Source organism: Stegostoma tigrinum, chromosome 28 (genome assembly GCF_030684315.1).
Source record: "Stegostoma tigrinum isolate sSteTig4 chromosome 28, sSteTig4.hap1, whole genome shotgun sequence".
Classification (NCBI taxonomy): domain Eukaryota; kingdom Metazoa; phylum Chordata; class Chondrichthyes; order Orectolobiformes; family Stegostomatidae; genus Stegostoma; species Stegostoma tigrinum.
The window spans coordinates 21353829-21366795 of NC_081381.1; the positions used below are offsets into that span (position 1 = coordinate 21353829).

General features: G+C 41.6%; 1 protein-coding gene across 3 annotated transcripts in view; it reads left to right on the forward strand.

Annotated features, from left to right (window-relative positions):
- The window catches only part of prdm16 (PR domain containing 16), a 667238-nt gene that overhangs the window by 194564 nt on the left and 459707 nt on the right, over positions 1-12967 (forward strand). For all 3 annotated transcript variants that reach the window (XM_048561011.2, XM_059638054.1, XM_048561012.2), the window contains exon 2: positions 4315-4664. In XM_048561011.2, the coding sequence (XP_048416968.1) occupies positions 4315-4664 (350 nt within the window). The remainder of the gene's footprint in view (positions 1-4314; positions 4665-12967) is intronic.

The following is a 12967-nucleotide window of genomic DNA, read 5'->3' on the forward strand; positions in this document are numbered from 1 at the left end:
AGAGCTCTGGCGAAGAGTCAGCAGGATTGAAATATTGGCTTGCTCTCTCTCTAAGGATACTGCCTGACCTGCTATGATTTCCAGCATTTTTTTGTTTTCAGCTAAGAATTTAAAATCAAGGTGTACTTATTCTCCCTCTCAGAGTGAGGAAAAAACTTTAAAAATCAAAAAATACTTGGACTGAAGGGCCCTCTTGTGGCACAGTAATAGTGTCCCACCTGTCCCAGGGATGTGTAATAATGTATCCGAACAGGTTGACTGGGAAAATAGGTTAAATTTAAAAACAATGTTTGGAAATGAATGCATCAGTCTTTCTGGACCTTTGTTTTAAAGTATACGAGATGAGTCAGATTGGTATACCTCATTCACCGGTGTAATTGGCCTTTCCTTCAAAGCAGTCAGCCTGTTGTAACATGGACTAACAACCTATGTGGCTATAATATAATCTGTGACTGGTGAGACTGAAACTGCCGTGACCAGGTTCTACATAATCAGGTTATGCCATTAGGCCACAACAAGTCAGAAGCCAATGAACGCAAGCAGCTGACTTAGCCTTGCAGTCTGATCCAACAACTAAACTCAAGGGCCTGTGAAGGAATGAAAGTAATGGAGGATGGTGGGCATGCAGGATAGAACCCTAAAGAGTTTGTTTTGGAACCAATGCATATGTAAGAAGATGGAAATCAATATCTTTTCAGGAAGAGTTTGCATATTAGAGAAATATCAATAGCGCTGCTTTAGGGGAAGGAATATGACATGGTTTTAAAATTGGCAGTCAGCAGGTAATGTTAATCAGTATCCATGCTAAAACAGTCCTACAGGAAAGCCACATCTAACCAGATCCAGATTCTCAGTATGGTTATGTCCTACCAAAACCTAAGCCCTGATTTCCATGTTGCCGAGGGAAGTGGTAGAAGCAGATAGGAATGCAATGCCAGAGCTTCAGGCCTAATTGCCTGAATGCATATAAGGCAATGGCGACAATAAGTTTGTGGGAAATGCATAGAGCCGCAATTTGAAAAATGCAGTGTTCTTGGTGGCTTCCGATGCAACTTCGAAGAGTATTTAGACATATGGGCAAGCAGGAAATAGGGGGATGGGGACCATCTTCAGGCAGATGTATTTAGTTTAGAATGATACGCTGGTTGCCATGGATGTATTGGACCGAAGCAGCCTATTTCTGTGCTGTACTGCGCTGTGTTCTACGACTATCGTATTAATACATCATTCATGCAGCAATCCATTTTTCATTTTTTTTGGTCCCACTCAGTGGAATATTTCCAATTCTGATCCTTTTGTTACATCATCATCTCTTCTATCCCTCTGATGCATTATCTTCTTGTCCATTCCACTTACCTCACTAGCTCTGAATTTCCTTTGGGTTGCCAAAGTCTCTCTGCTCTCTGACACACGAACACATATGAACAAAAGCACAAGCACCCCTCTCTAATCCCTCTCTGGTCTGGTTATCTTGTTTTTAGATCCTTTTTGCTTAAGTCCATTTAACATACTGGTCTCTGCATGCTCCACTGCATTTGACTGACCAGATTCTTTCTTCTCTAGCCCGCTCTGAATCACTGGCCCATCTTTGACTCATTGATTCCTATCTGTTCTAGTCCTTCTCTGGCTACTCATTAATATTTCCGTTGCCAGTGATTTTGTTCAAATACAGAAATATTTGAAGTTCTAGAGAGCGCAGGAGAGAAAGTGTGTGAGTTTCAATGACAGTATCAGAGCTACATATGAGCATTCCACTCTGCAGTAATTTTACCTAAAGCATGGTTTTAATTTGGCACAAATGAATTTCACCATTGACTAAAGGATTGTACTCAAATCACACCCCAAACAGGGAAAAGTTTGAATGGTGCATTGTTTTTCTGGTATTCAGGGAAATGTATTCCTGTCCTCAGAGAGCAGAGCTGACTCCAAAAATCAGATATTCACAATGAAATTTAAAAGTAATTGTGATATTTGGAATTATTTCAAGTTATGAATCAGAACATAAAATGATGCTTGAAATGAGGAACAACAAGTTCACCTAAGCAGATATTAAGAACCTGAATGTCACCTAAAATTAAAGTGGACATAGAGACATAGAGGAGCAGCTGGGTAATGTTACGAAGAGAGCGGCCAGGAGTAGGAAGAGTAACTGGGAATCACAAAGGGTGAAGCAGACAAGGAAGATTTAAGGGGTGGGTGAAAGGGGACAGGCAGGATATGGAATCTGTGGGAAGTGAGGAGAGAGATCAGGAGGGCACTTGGAGGACATAAACCAGGAAGGTTGGCATTGAAGGTGTTTAGAGGAAACAAGACAAAAGGAATGACAGTCCATTCTGTTGGAATGTGCAGAAAAAGACAAGTCATGAGCAGGGTTGGGGTCTGGTTACTTGTAAAAATGAAGGGAAATAGAGGCCCCTAAAAAATGGGATGGGAAGAAGGGAGGGGAGGAGACATTGACATTGCATAGAAATGATTCCGTTGTTTTCTTTTTTTCAAGATGAAAATTTATTTTCCAAAGAAACAGGTTTGAAAGTCAGGACAAAGCATACAAAATAAAGAGTCCGCTAAAGTGATGAAAGTAATGACTGCCCAACGTGATAGGAGGAGAAGTGAAATCAGGGATACTGGACAAAACAAGCAACGTCTGTGGACAAGGGGAGACTGTGCACGCAGGATTGCAAACCAGATTGAGTGAGGTCTATTGCAAAGCTGCAGACAACACACTCTTGGCACAGTTCAGGAACAGACTGATGGAACAGTGATTGCAACCACACATAATTGCTGCCTAGTTAGTGAATGATTGCAGTTTGTGTTTAGATTGTAGGGCATACAAATTACATGACACTGGCTGGCTCTGTCAGCTCCATTTCCAGTGGTCTGTTCTTTCCCAAAAGAAATGTTTCTGTGGTTTAAGTTTAAATTGAGGCTCTTCAAATATGCAGTGGTACACCAGGGCCAATTACATCTCTAAATCCTTGGAAAATGAAACACCTTCTTAACAGAGCATACAGTGCCTCGTATACAGCAACCACCCTTTGTGATCCACTTGCAACTGCTCCTGCTTCATGGCAGACATTAGACAGGCTTAGCTGTATTCCCTGAAATCATTGACATGGCTCCTCCTCATGTTGCTACATCATGTAGGGTTTTACCAACACTCAGAGACAAGCAAGTGCCCCAGTTCAATAGCCCTGATCTTTGTATCATGTTTCAGCTGAGCTGGGATATGGGCAACTTCAACTGACTTCAGATAGTCAGTCTTGATAGGGAAAGAGAGCAGGAGACCACCCTGCGGTTAAAATGAACCCTTTGAGAGAAAGGATATCCAGAAGGAGACAGAGGAACGAAAGGGAGCGAGAATAAAGAGCAACGCTGGAGACCAGACTGAATCAGTGATTATTTCATTGGGAGTGAGGAATAAACAGTAGGGTGAAAAGAGAGGTTATTAGAGAAGACCAGGCCAGGAAAATGTTTACAGGAGAGGAAAGACATTTAAGGTATGGGATTTGGGCAGTGATGACAAGATTTAATTTGACTTTGATGACACCTTCAAACCAATAGCCTGCTGACATTCTGTAAAAAATGTGACTGAGAATCATCCATGGCTGCAGAACAGTTTCTGAGCTGGCAAAGGAGTCAAGTCACAATAATAAATTATATTCAAGCAGAAACAATGATCCAAGCAGCGTTTACCTGATGAAATCCATCTTGTAGAAACTAACACCTGTTCTTTTTTCTCCCAGTTCTCTTACTGATCTCCATTATGCCACCAGTTATAAGCTGGATATTGTCACATCAAAGTGCACAAATGCAGAATATAATGCAGGTCAAATTTCCAGAACATTTGATAACTGAGAATAAAATTCTGACTCTTTCTGTATGATAATTTGAAAATATAAGTGACTTCAACTTAAGATGTCCCTAGGTCTTTCATAGAATTGTAAACAGCAACACCAGGCCTTGGAAAGGAGCTTTCAGAGAGGGTTAATTAAAGAGTGTGTCTTAAAAAAGGAGAAAGAGATGAAGAGGGCTTGTGTTGGGGAGAGAATCCAGAGCTTGGGGCCTACAGAGCTGAAGGTAACATTTAGCAGTGGAAATATTGAGCAAAAGGAAGTGAGGATCATCAAGAAGGTAGGGCTGGAGAAGTACTAAGTTGTAAGTGGATTGGAGGGCTGGAGGAATTTACAGACATTGGGAGTAGAAAGCATGGAAAGATTTGAACATAATGCTGTTATTGTAAAAGGCACAAAAATATTTATAGCTGTTCAGTAAGTTTCCTCATTTTTATTCTCTCTTTTTTCCCTCAACGTTCAGGTGACAGTGAGGTGGTAGATAACATGTATGAGACAGAGCCTGAGCCACCAGCTGGGGAGAGCGGTGAAGAGGAAACAGAAGACAGCATCATGTCCCCAATCCCTGTCGGCCCGCCATCCCCACTTCCCCCGAGCAATGAATTCACTCCAAAAGAAGGGTCCCCATACGAAGCGCCTGTCTACATTCCTGAAGACATTCCGATCCCGCCTGACTTCGAGCTGAGAGAGTCTTCAGTCCCTGGAGCAGGATTAGGGATTTGGGCCAAGAAGAAGAATGAAGTAGGAGAGAAATTCGGTCCCTATGCTGGGATTCAAAGGGTGACACTGAAGGATCCAAACTTTGGATGGGAGGTCAGTCATGTAATTGTTGATTTATTATTGTAACTGATTGATTGGGCTCAGGAGTGCTACATGATTCTGACTAACGGCATTTTTACCCTGGCAGTTTGCCATGGCAGTATCCCTGTCATGTCCCCACTGGTACCAATACAGCTGATGTAAACTCTACACTTGTGAAGGGGCCCCAGTCTTCAGTCTTTCACAATAAATCTATACATGGGCCAGAGGAGCATGGCAAGGTAAAACAAGAAGGGCCATGCTCTCAGGTCATCATTTCAAAACCGCTCTCATGCCATACATCAACAGCATGAAACTCCATTGCTGTACCTGATGGATTCTGTAGGAGTGGTGCAGAATGCAAATTAGCAGGTTGCTTGCTCAAAGCTGACGTCGTGCTTCTTTAGGCACAGGCCTAACCTTCAATGGTGCATTTGACAAGTAGTTTAAGGAGATAGGGGAACAAAATCTCAAAAAACTGATGAAAATGGTTTCAAGATCTTGTGATCCAAACGCATTGCATATGGTATATTATTCTGCCACTTTTGGATATTTCTAGTTTTTTTTAAATAATTCAAGATTGTAATTCACAAACTTTCTTTGTTGGATTTTGGAGTAATTTTAAGGATTCAGAGAGTCCACAAGTTGTTACAACTGTTTCCATTTTGGCGCTTGGTTTGTCTCATGGTTAACCTAGTTGAATGTAAAGTTTCGAACTGCAAGTGTGTGTTACTGGAATTTGACTCCTTCGTCTGTCTTTGTTGTGCTTGTGTTAACTATAAGGAAAACATGTTCCATAACAGCTTTGCACAAACTAGAATGTGGCTGTGTTGGAAACTACAAACCACCTTTGTCAAAGGTGTTTCCAGTTTGGTGTTTCTCGAGTGTATGACCAAGTACCAGGTTACAGAATAATCACTGATCTCTGGGCATTCCTTTCAGTGAATTGCCGGGTATGCAGCTTTAAAATGGTAGAAGTCTCACCATACTCCAAACAATGTATTAGTTAGCTGGTGAGATCCAGCGGTTTCTTTGTAATTGGTACATATCCAATGTATAACTGCTCTGAGGCCAATTAGAGCCTAATTGTTTGTAGGCGTATTCAGGGGTCAATCAGTGGTCAAAGGAAACCAACAAGAAATAACTGGCTTTGTTTTTTGCTGTGTGGCACCGAGCTTTGTGTATTATAAAAGTGTGACAGGCTTGCCTCAAAGTGTGTATACTGTATGTATTAGCCAACCCCTGTGGCATTGCTCATTGCGAATTGTAAGATACGCTGTTTTTAAAACAGTGTAACTCTTTGCAATTGAATGCTACGGTGAAAATATCACAGGAGGTAATTGTGAGACTTACAGAATGGGCTTTTGTATTAAAGATTCATAACACCTTAGAGATAAGCAATACTGTTTTGTGACGAGGGAAGAATTCAACCTATCAATAAACTGCAAATTATAAATCAAATGCCAGTGCGTATAAAGCAGTTCTTGGATTCTTCTTTGTACCATGTTTGAATTTGACTGAAGCAATTTCATGAACCTGGTATCCTCTTAATCTTACTCAACAGTCAGCAGGATTTAAATCTAGTCCTTGTCATAACCTGATCAAGGAGACTTCAGTACCCTGATCAAACCCTTGCTCTAATTTCATCCCAAGAGGAGTCAAGCATCCTTTCCCATTTCCCATTTAATTGTGACTAAGCTGACTTTAGAATCCTGATCCAATCCATGTTTTCTGGCTGTTTCTCATTTCTGGTCATGATGTAATTATATTGTTTGACATTTGTCGTTATGACAGCATTTCCCTTTTTAGGGAAACAATGGTCAATGAGACAGAATTGAATTACTGATTTTGAGCCTGCTTCACTGCACAATACCGGACTTGTTTTTGAAGAATGGCCATTGCAAGACTCTGTGCTGAAAGTGATGTAACATGGCTGAAGGTCATGTGACCTTTCTCTTCACAGAGTTTGATCATTCGCCCTGAAAGAAGATCAGTGCTGCACTATCACTTCTATGATGTTGCATTAATCCTCTATTAGAAAAGGCAAAACTTTTCATTGCAAGTTCAGTCCTCCTGTGATATATTTAAATGACAGACCCATAGCAAACAGCAATGGAGAAGTTCCAAAATGGCTACCACTATGACTGGAAAGATGGGAAACCCAACCGCCTCGCAGCATGGTAAAGTAATGAAAAAACACAAGTTTGTGTAGTCCCGTTAGAGGGAGAAGACTGGTGGGTGAGTTTAACCTGAGGGTTGCCGTGCTTCAGGCAAAGTTGAGATGGTTGGACCTTCATGATAATCTAAGCCAGTGCATGAATTGAACTCATTCTATTTGGCACCAGTCTACACTGCAAACCAGCCACCTAGGCTATCCTGCTATCTCAAGAACATAATATTATCTGTGTCAGAAAGGCATCTATATTGTTCTGTTTGTACAGAGCTACTATGATGGCAGGTCTTCCTCTACAGTCGCTGTCACAAGGTAAATGGTGTAATGTTAAAGTTGCCAATTCAGAAGCAAATATTCCATGATTTTTTTTTCTCTCGCATCGTGATGACAGTCTTGATTGCCCTCTGACCTGTAATTTCCAAGCCATCAGTCTTTATTTCAGAATGGCTGAGGAAACAAGGGAATGTATATGTTCCACCAATATCTATGTTTTAAGATAAAAACCAAGAAACAACACTCAAAAACGGATCTGGTAGAAAGCTTTCTAAGCTTTTAGCCTCCTTAACTAAAGCATTTATTTTCTAGCCTGTCAGAAAGCAGATAGAAATGCTGCTTCTTACTTTGAGTGTTGGAGTTCTTTACAGGCTGGATAGAGACAAAGGCCTAAGGAGTAAGCTGCGTGTAAATCTTTCTAGGCTGGACCTCCAGGATTCAGGGCAGTTGAATGTTGTCTGAGGCATTGCTCGCTTAGCCATTGACACCTCCTGTCTTCTTCATCCGAACTCTCTCAGTTTTGATGAGGTCGATTTGAGTGGAACGTCAGCAACGCCAGTGGGGGAAGAAAATGCAGGTTGCCCTGACAGCAATGCTCCTGAACTCGGTACATTGTACAAGGTGTGGCTGTGCTGGTCACATTCTATGTCATACCTCTGTGTCTATGCAGGAGTGAAGACTGCAAATGCAATTCAGTTCAATGGACTAGAGCCAGCTGAGAATATTGAGTCATAGAATCATAGTTTTAAGAACTCGTGGATTGTTTTCAATATCCACTTGGAGAGGAGTAGTGAATCCAGCAGGCTCCTGAGTGTTCGAGAACCCTAAGCAATGTGTCTGTGCAGTTCAACATTCTTTATTAGATGCTGGCCTCAGTCTGGACTATAAGGAGTAGCTGAGATAACAAGGTGTAGAGCTGGATGAACACAGCAGGCCAAGCAGCATCAGAGGAGCAGGAAAGCTGACGTTTCAGGCCTAGACCCTTCTTCATTTCTGAAGAAGGGTCTAGGCCCGAAACATCAGCTTTCTTGCTCCTCTGATGCTTCTTGGCCTGCTGTGCTCATCCAGTTCTACATCTTGTTACCTCAGATTCACCAGCTTCTGCAGTTCCTACTGTCTCTGTAAGGAGTATCAGCTATCTTTCGAACAATGCTAGATTTGTACCATTTCTCAGTATTTGCCATTTGAAGATTATTTTATCCATAGTCATGTTAAGTCTGCAACATTTTTGATCCTGGACACTGCTGGAAAGCTGTTGATTGCAGTCTTATCTGATGGAACTTGTAACCAGTGGTCACAGAGCACTACACGCACCTGCTGCCAGTGGATACACTTTGACTGTGGAAAGGCCTCAGCATTAGGTACGGAACTGTTGCAGGGGGAAGGGCGGTTTGCTGCCTTCAGGCACAGGAAGCTCCGAGGATTAATTTAGACCCATTCTACCAAGACAGACAATTCAATCTATTGGATGCATAGCTTCAGGCTCTATCCATTCTCTGTCTATTCTTCACCAATATAAATGCGTTGCACTAGAAATCACCTATTTAAAAACCATTAAGTGGCTTTTATTGTAACATAATATTTCACATACATTTCTCAAAAGCTATTTAAATAAGGTTGTCTCCCTCTCTGTATGTTCAGGTGAAGCTGCACAACAGTGTCAGCTCTGTAGCTAATGGTTTGTGTATATTTTGGTTTGAATTAAAATCTTGACTTACATTCTCCTGCACTTGTAATAAGAGGTATTCAAAACATTGGAATGCACCACTCGCAAGCCAAAAAGAAATATTCAATTTTTATTTCTGATGACAACAATGAGATGTTTCTCGAAGTGGAGAAGTTTCAGAAGTGGTACACTCCCACTAATCAGTGCTGATCAAAGGGGGTCACTTTGATATGTCATAATTATGATGATTGATTAAGATTTGGACCAAAGGAGTACACTCTCAAAACACATGCTGATGACATAAAAGGCAGGGTTTAAAGACAGTGAGGAGAGTTGTAAGTGGTCTTGAAAAGGAAGTTGAGTAAAATTAGCATTCAGGAACAGGTTGAATCTCGTGCAGATTTTTAGAAAAATGTTCTTGAGGCATGAGTATCATTGGCAAGGCCAGCAATCATTGCCTATCTCTAATTGCCCTTGAGAAAGTGAATAATATGTGTTATTAGACTTTTAGAAGCTAATCAAAGAATAGGTGCATACACTGAATGGACAGGAGTGGAAGGATGAGAATGAATAGAGAGGGACTTGTTTTTCAAACGTATGCTTGAGATAATATGTAAAAACAGAGGATAATAGCATTTAGAATAGATGCACAGAGTACAAGAGTGAAATAAATGATATATTTATACAACTTTGTGTTATCGTACAATGTGAGGTTTTGTGAGGGATATTACTGAAATAATATTAAAGCCGTAAAGAATGTAAGCCATAGCTTTACTCAGAAGGAAAAATACAGATATGAGAGAAGATAATAAAGTGTGAAGCTGGATGAACACAGCAGGCCAAGCAGCATCTCAGGAGCACAAAAGCTGACGTTTCGGGCCTAGACCCTTCATCAGAGCTGATGAAGGGTCCAGGCCCGAAATGTCAGCTTTTGTGCTCCTGAGATGCTGCTTGGCCTGCTGTGTTCATCCAGCTTCACACTTTATTATCTTGGATTCTCCAGCATCTGCAGTTCCCATTATCTCAGATATGAGAGAAAGCAACTTTAGAAATTGGGACAATTTGTACTAGCCCACTTATATACTGCTCTAAACTGAATGACTATACAACATTTCTTTGTGCCCCAGCCTTTCAAACTCTGCATTATTATTGTTATTCATCATTATTTAAAATGATGGGCAAATAAAATTTGACATGATTTTTATATCACAATGTATCAGTTTCTCGACACACTCTGACATTGCTAATGGAATTGTTACGGAACAGAAATATCAGTTTTACAGTATTGACCTGATGTTGTCTTGCTCACCATCATAGGAAGTGGAATAGCAGAAGAGATGGAGATAGCAACTCTGTTGTTAAAGGCAACATGGCCTGGTGCTACCAAAGCCACCTCATTTTCTTCACATTCGCCTAAAGACCACAGAAGTGCTGTGGTAGGGATGTGGGCGAAGAAAAGAGAGTAAAGTCAGACACGTGGAAAAACTGAGGTCTTAGTGAAGGAGACTATGTAAGGAGCATTTGAAGAGTCCAGGAGGTAGTGATCTCCAAGGGTAAAACGAATAACATTATGAAAAACAGTGCAAATACCAAAAAAAGGGAAACAAGGCACTGTAAAAGAGAGTTCTCTCCTCTCACAATGAGTATCAGCACCATTGACATTTGATTCCATGAGACACAGATGCAAGGAACAGTGGGAAGGGCCAGGCTAGAAACTTAGACAGAGGGATGAGGCCTCAGAATTTATTTTGGTTTAAAATGAGCCAATCTGAAGAAATCTAGTGAAACTATCAAGAAGAAGTAAATTCAAAAAAGATTAAAGATTTGAAAGGAGCACAGCTCAGTAAATAAGCCACAGTTTCAGTCGTGAAATTTATTAAGGCCACAGTCTGAGAACTTTATTAAACACTTTACTGCACAGCGTTGTATTTTAGAATGTGAGAGGTGGGAAGATATCCATTTTCCAGGACGTTGTGGAAAAAGTAGAGAGGAAGGAGGCACTTCATATTTGATAGGGGGACATGCTCAGAGCCATTCCCTGCTGTTGTAGCTACCCTCCTGAACCTCTACCACTCAACTGCATCCCACCCTCGCGCATGCAGCCCAGTGTGTCATTGAACTGCAGCAGAACAGACTGGAGGGGTTGAACAGTCTATTCTTCTTCCTTTGAATTCATGACTGTCTGTAGTCACTTCGTGCCTCTCAGTGAAAATGAACAGTGTTAATAAGTTGTGCTGTGCTACATCCCAAGATGGTTTGTTAAAAAGTAATTAGACAAGGTGGGGAAGATCAGGAGTGGCAGTTGGGGTGGTCAATACCCTACCTCAAGCCTAGTTTGGAGGTAGGGGAATCTATAAACAGACAGGAAGGTGTAGGTGAGGATTCCAAAACTTCCCAGACTTATCTGGATAGAAGTTGGAGTGGTAAGGTTCATGAATGACTCACAATGGCCCAGTTGCAAGACTATTAATTTGGAAGCTCAGTTAATGTTCTGGGGACCTGGGTTCAAATCCCACCACAGCAGGTGGTGGAATTTGAATTCAGTAAAGGATCTAGAATTTAAAAACTTAATAAAAGCCAAAGGAACTGCAGATGCTGTGACTCAGGAACAAAAGCAGAAGTTGCTGGAGAAGGTCAGCAGGTCGAAGCATTAACACTGATGTTTTCTTCACAGATGCTTCCAGACCCATTACAGGTTTAATTGTGACTATGAAACTTTTGTTGGAAAAATTCTTATGGTTTACTAACATCCTTCAGGGAAGTAAACATGCCATCCTTACCTGGTCTGGCCTATATGTGACTCTAGAACCACAGAAATGTGGTTGACTTCTAACTGACGATTAGGGAAGGGAAATAAACGCTGGCCAGAGCCTAAACTCTAAAATGAGCTAAATTGAGCCAGATAAGACTCCTTCACCTTTATTTATCTTCATACCTGCAGAACAAATAGGAAGGGGAATGATTAGGATAGATAGATAGAAAGTTTTTCGTTGCAAAAGACTATTAGTTTTAGATTTAAAATTTACATCAAGCACCAGTTGTCATTGCAGAAGAAAGTTCCACACCTAAAATCTGAAAAATAAACATTATCTGAATCTCTTAGAGTTATGGGGGTGCGTGGGACCCAGCTTTACTGGCATGGGGTGGGGTGGGGGTGCAGTGGGGGAGGAGTGTGTGTGTGTGTGTGTGTGTGTGTGTGTGTGTGTGTGTGTGTGTGTGTGTGTGTGTGTGTGTGTGTGTGTGTGTGAGAGCTCCTAGCGCCATTCCTGTATGTTACTGCTGCCACTCTCCTAGCTTCCTGCAACTTCCAATCCCTCAAACCCCTTCCCATTTCATTCATCTATGGCCTGCGTCCCTTAGTCCTCTTCTTGGGTAGATTGACAGCACTGGCACAGCCTGCAACTGAGAGTGGGCAGCTCTCAGATGATGGGACTTCTGCCCCTGGAGTCTTTGATCTCAGGAAGGGACTGCACTAGTCCCTACTTTTGTGAGACATGGACATTGCAGACTGGCCAGCAGTTTTTGCCCAGCCCTTGCTGCCCCTGGACCAAATGGCTTACTAAACCACTTCAGAGGGGAGTTGAGAGTCAACCACATAGTTGTGCATCTGGAGTCACAAGTTGGCCAGACCAGGTGAAGATGACAGATTTTCTTCCCTGAAGGACATTGGTGAACACAACAGTTGGCAATAGTTTCGTGGTCATCATTAGACTCTTAGCTCCAGGTTCTTTTTTAAATTCAAATTCCACTATCTGTCATGGTGGAATCTGAACTCCAGTGCCCAGGACATTAGCTGAGTTTCTAGATTAATAGTCTAGCAATAGTGTCACTGTTTCTATGGATAGACCAGACCTCACTTATGTTTGAGAGTCAACTAATCCAGGCTGCTCCTGCCCTAAAGGATGTCACCTGGGGCTCTACCAATCTCCTGTGCATGTCATGAAGTCTACCCAATGTTTGAGTTTTACTGACAATAACTGAAGAGCTACACCAGACTGAGGTCGAAGCGAGTAAACCTCTACTCAGGACAAGAATCAATCAGTTATGTCAAACCTATTTGGATTACTACCTCATTCAAGGGTGAAGGGTCATGTCCATCTCTTGTTGTGTTTTGATCAGCCTAACTTTGAAGAGATTGACTGAGCTGCTGGTAGGTCAAACAATCACAAATTTATCACATATTAAGGAATGATACACAGATTGAAG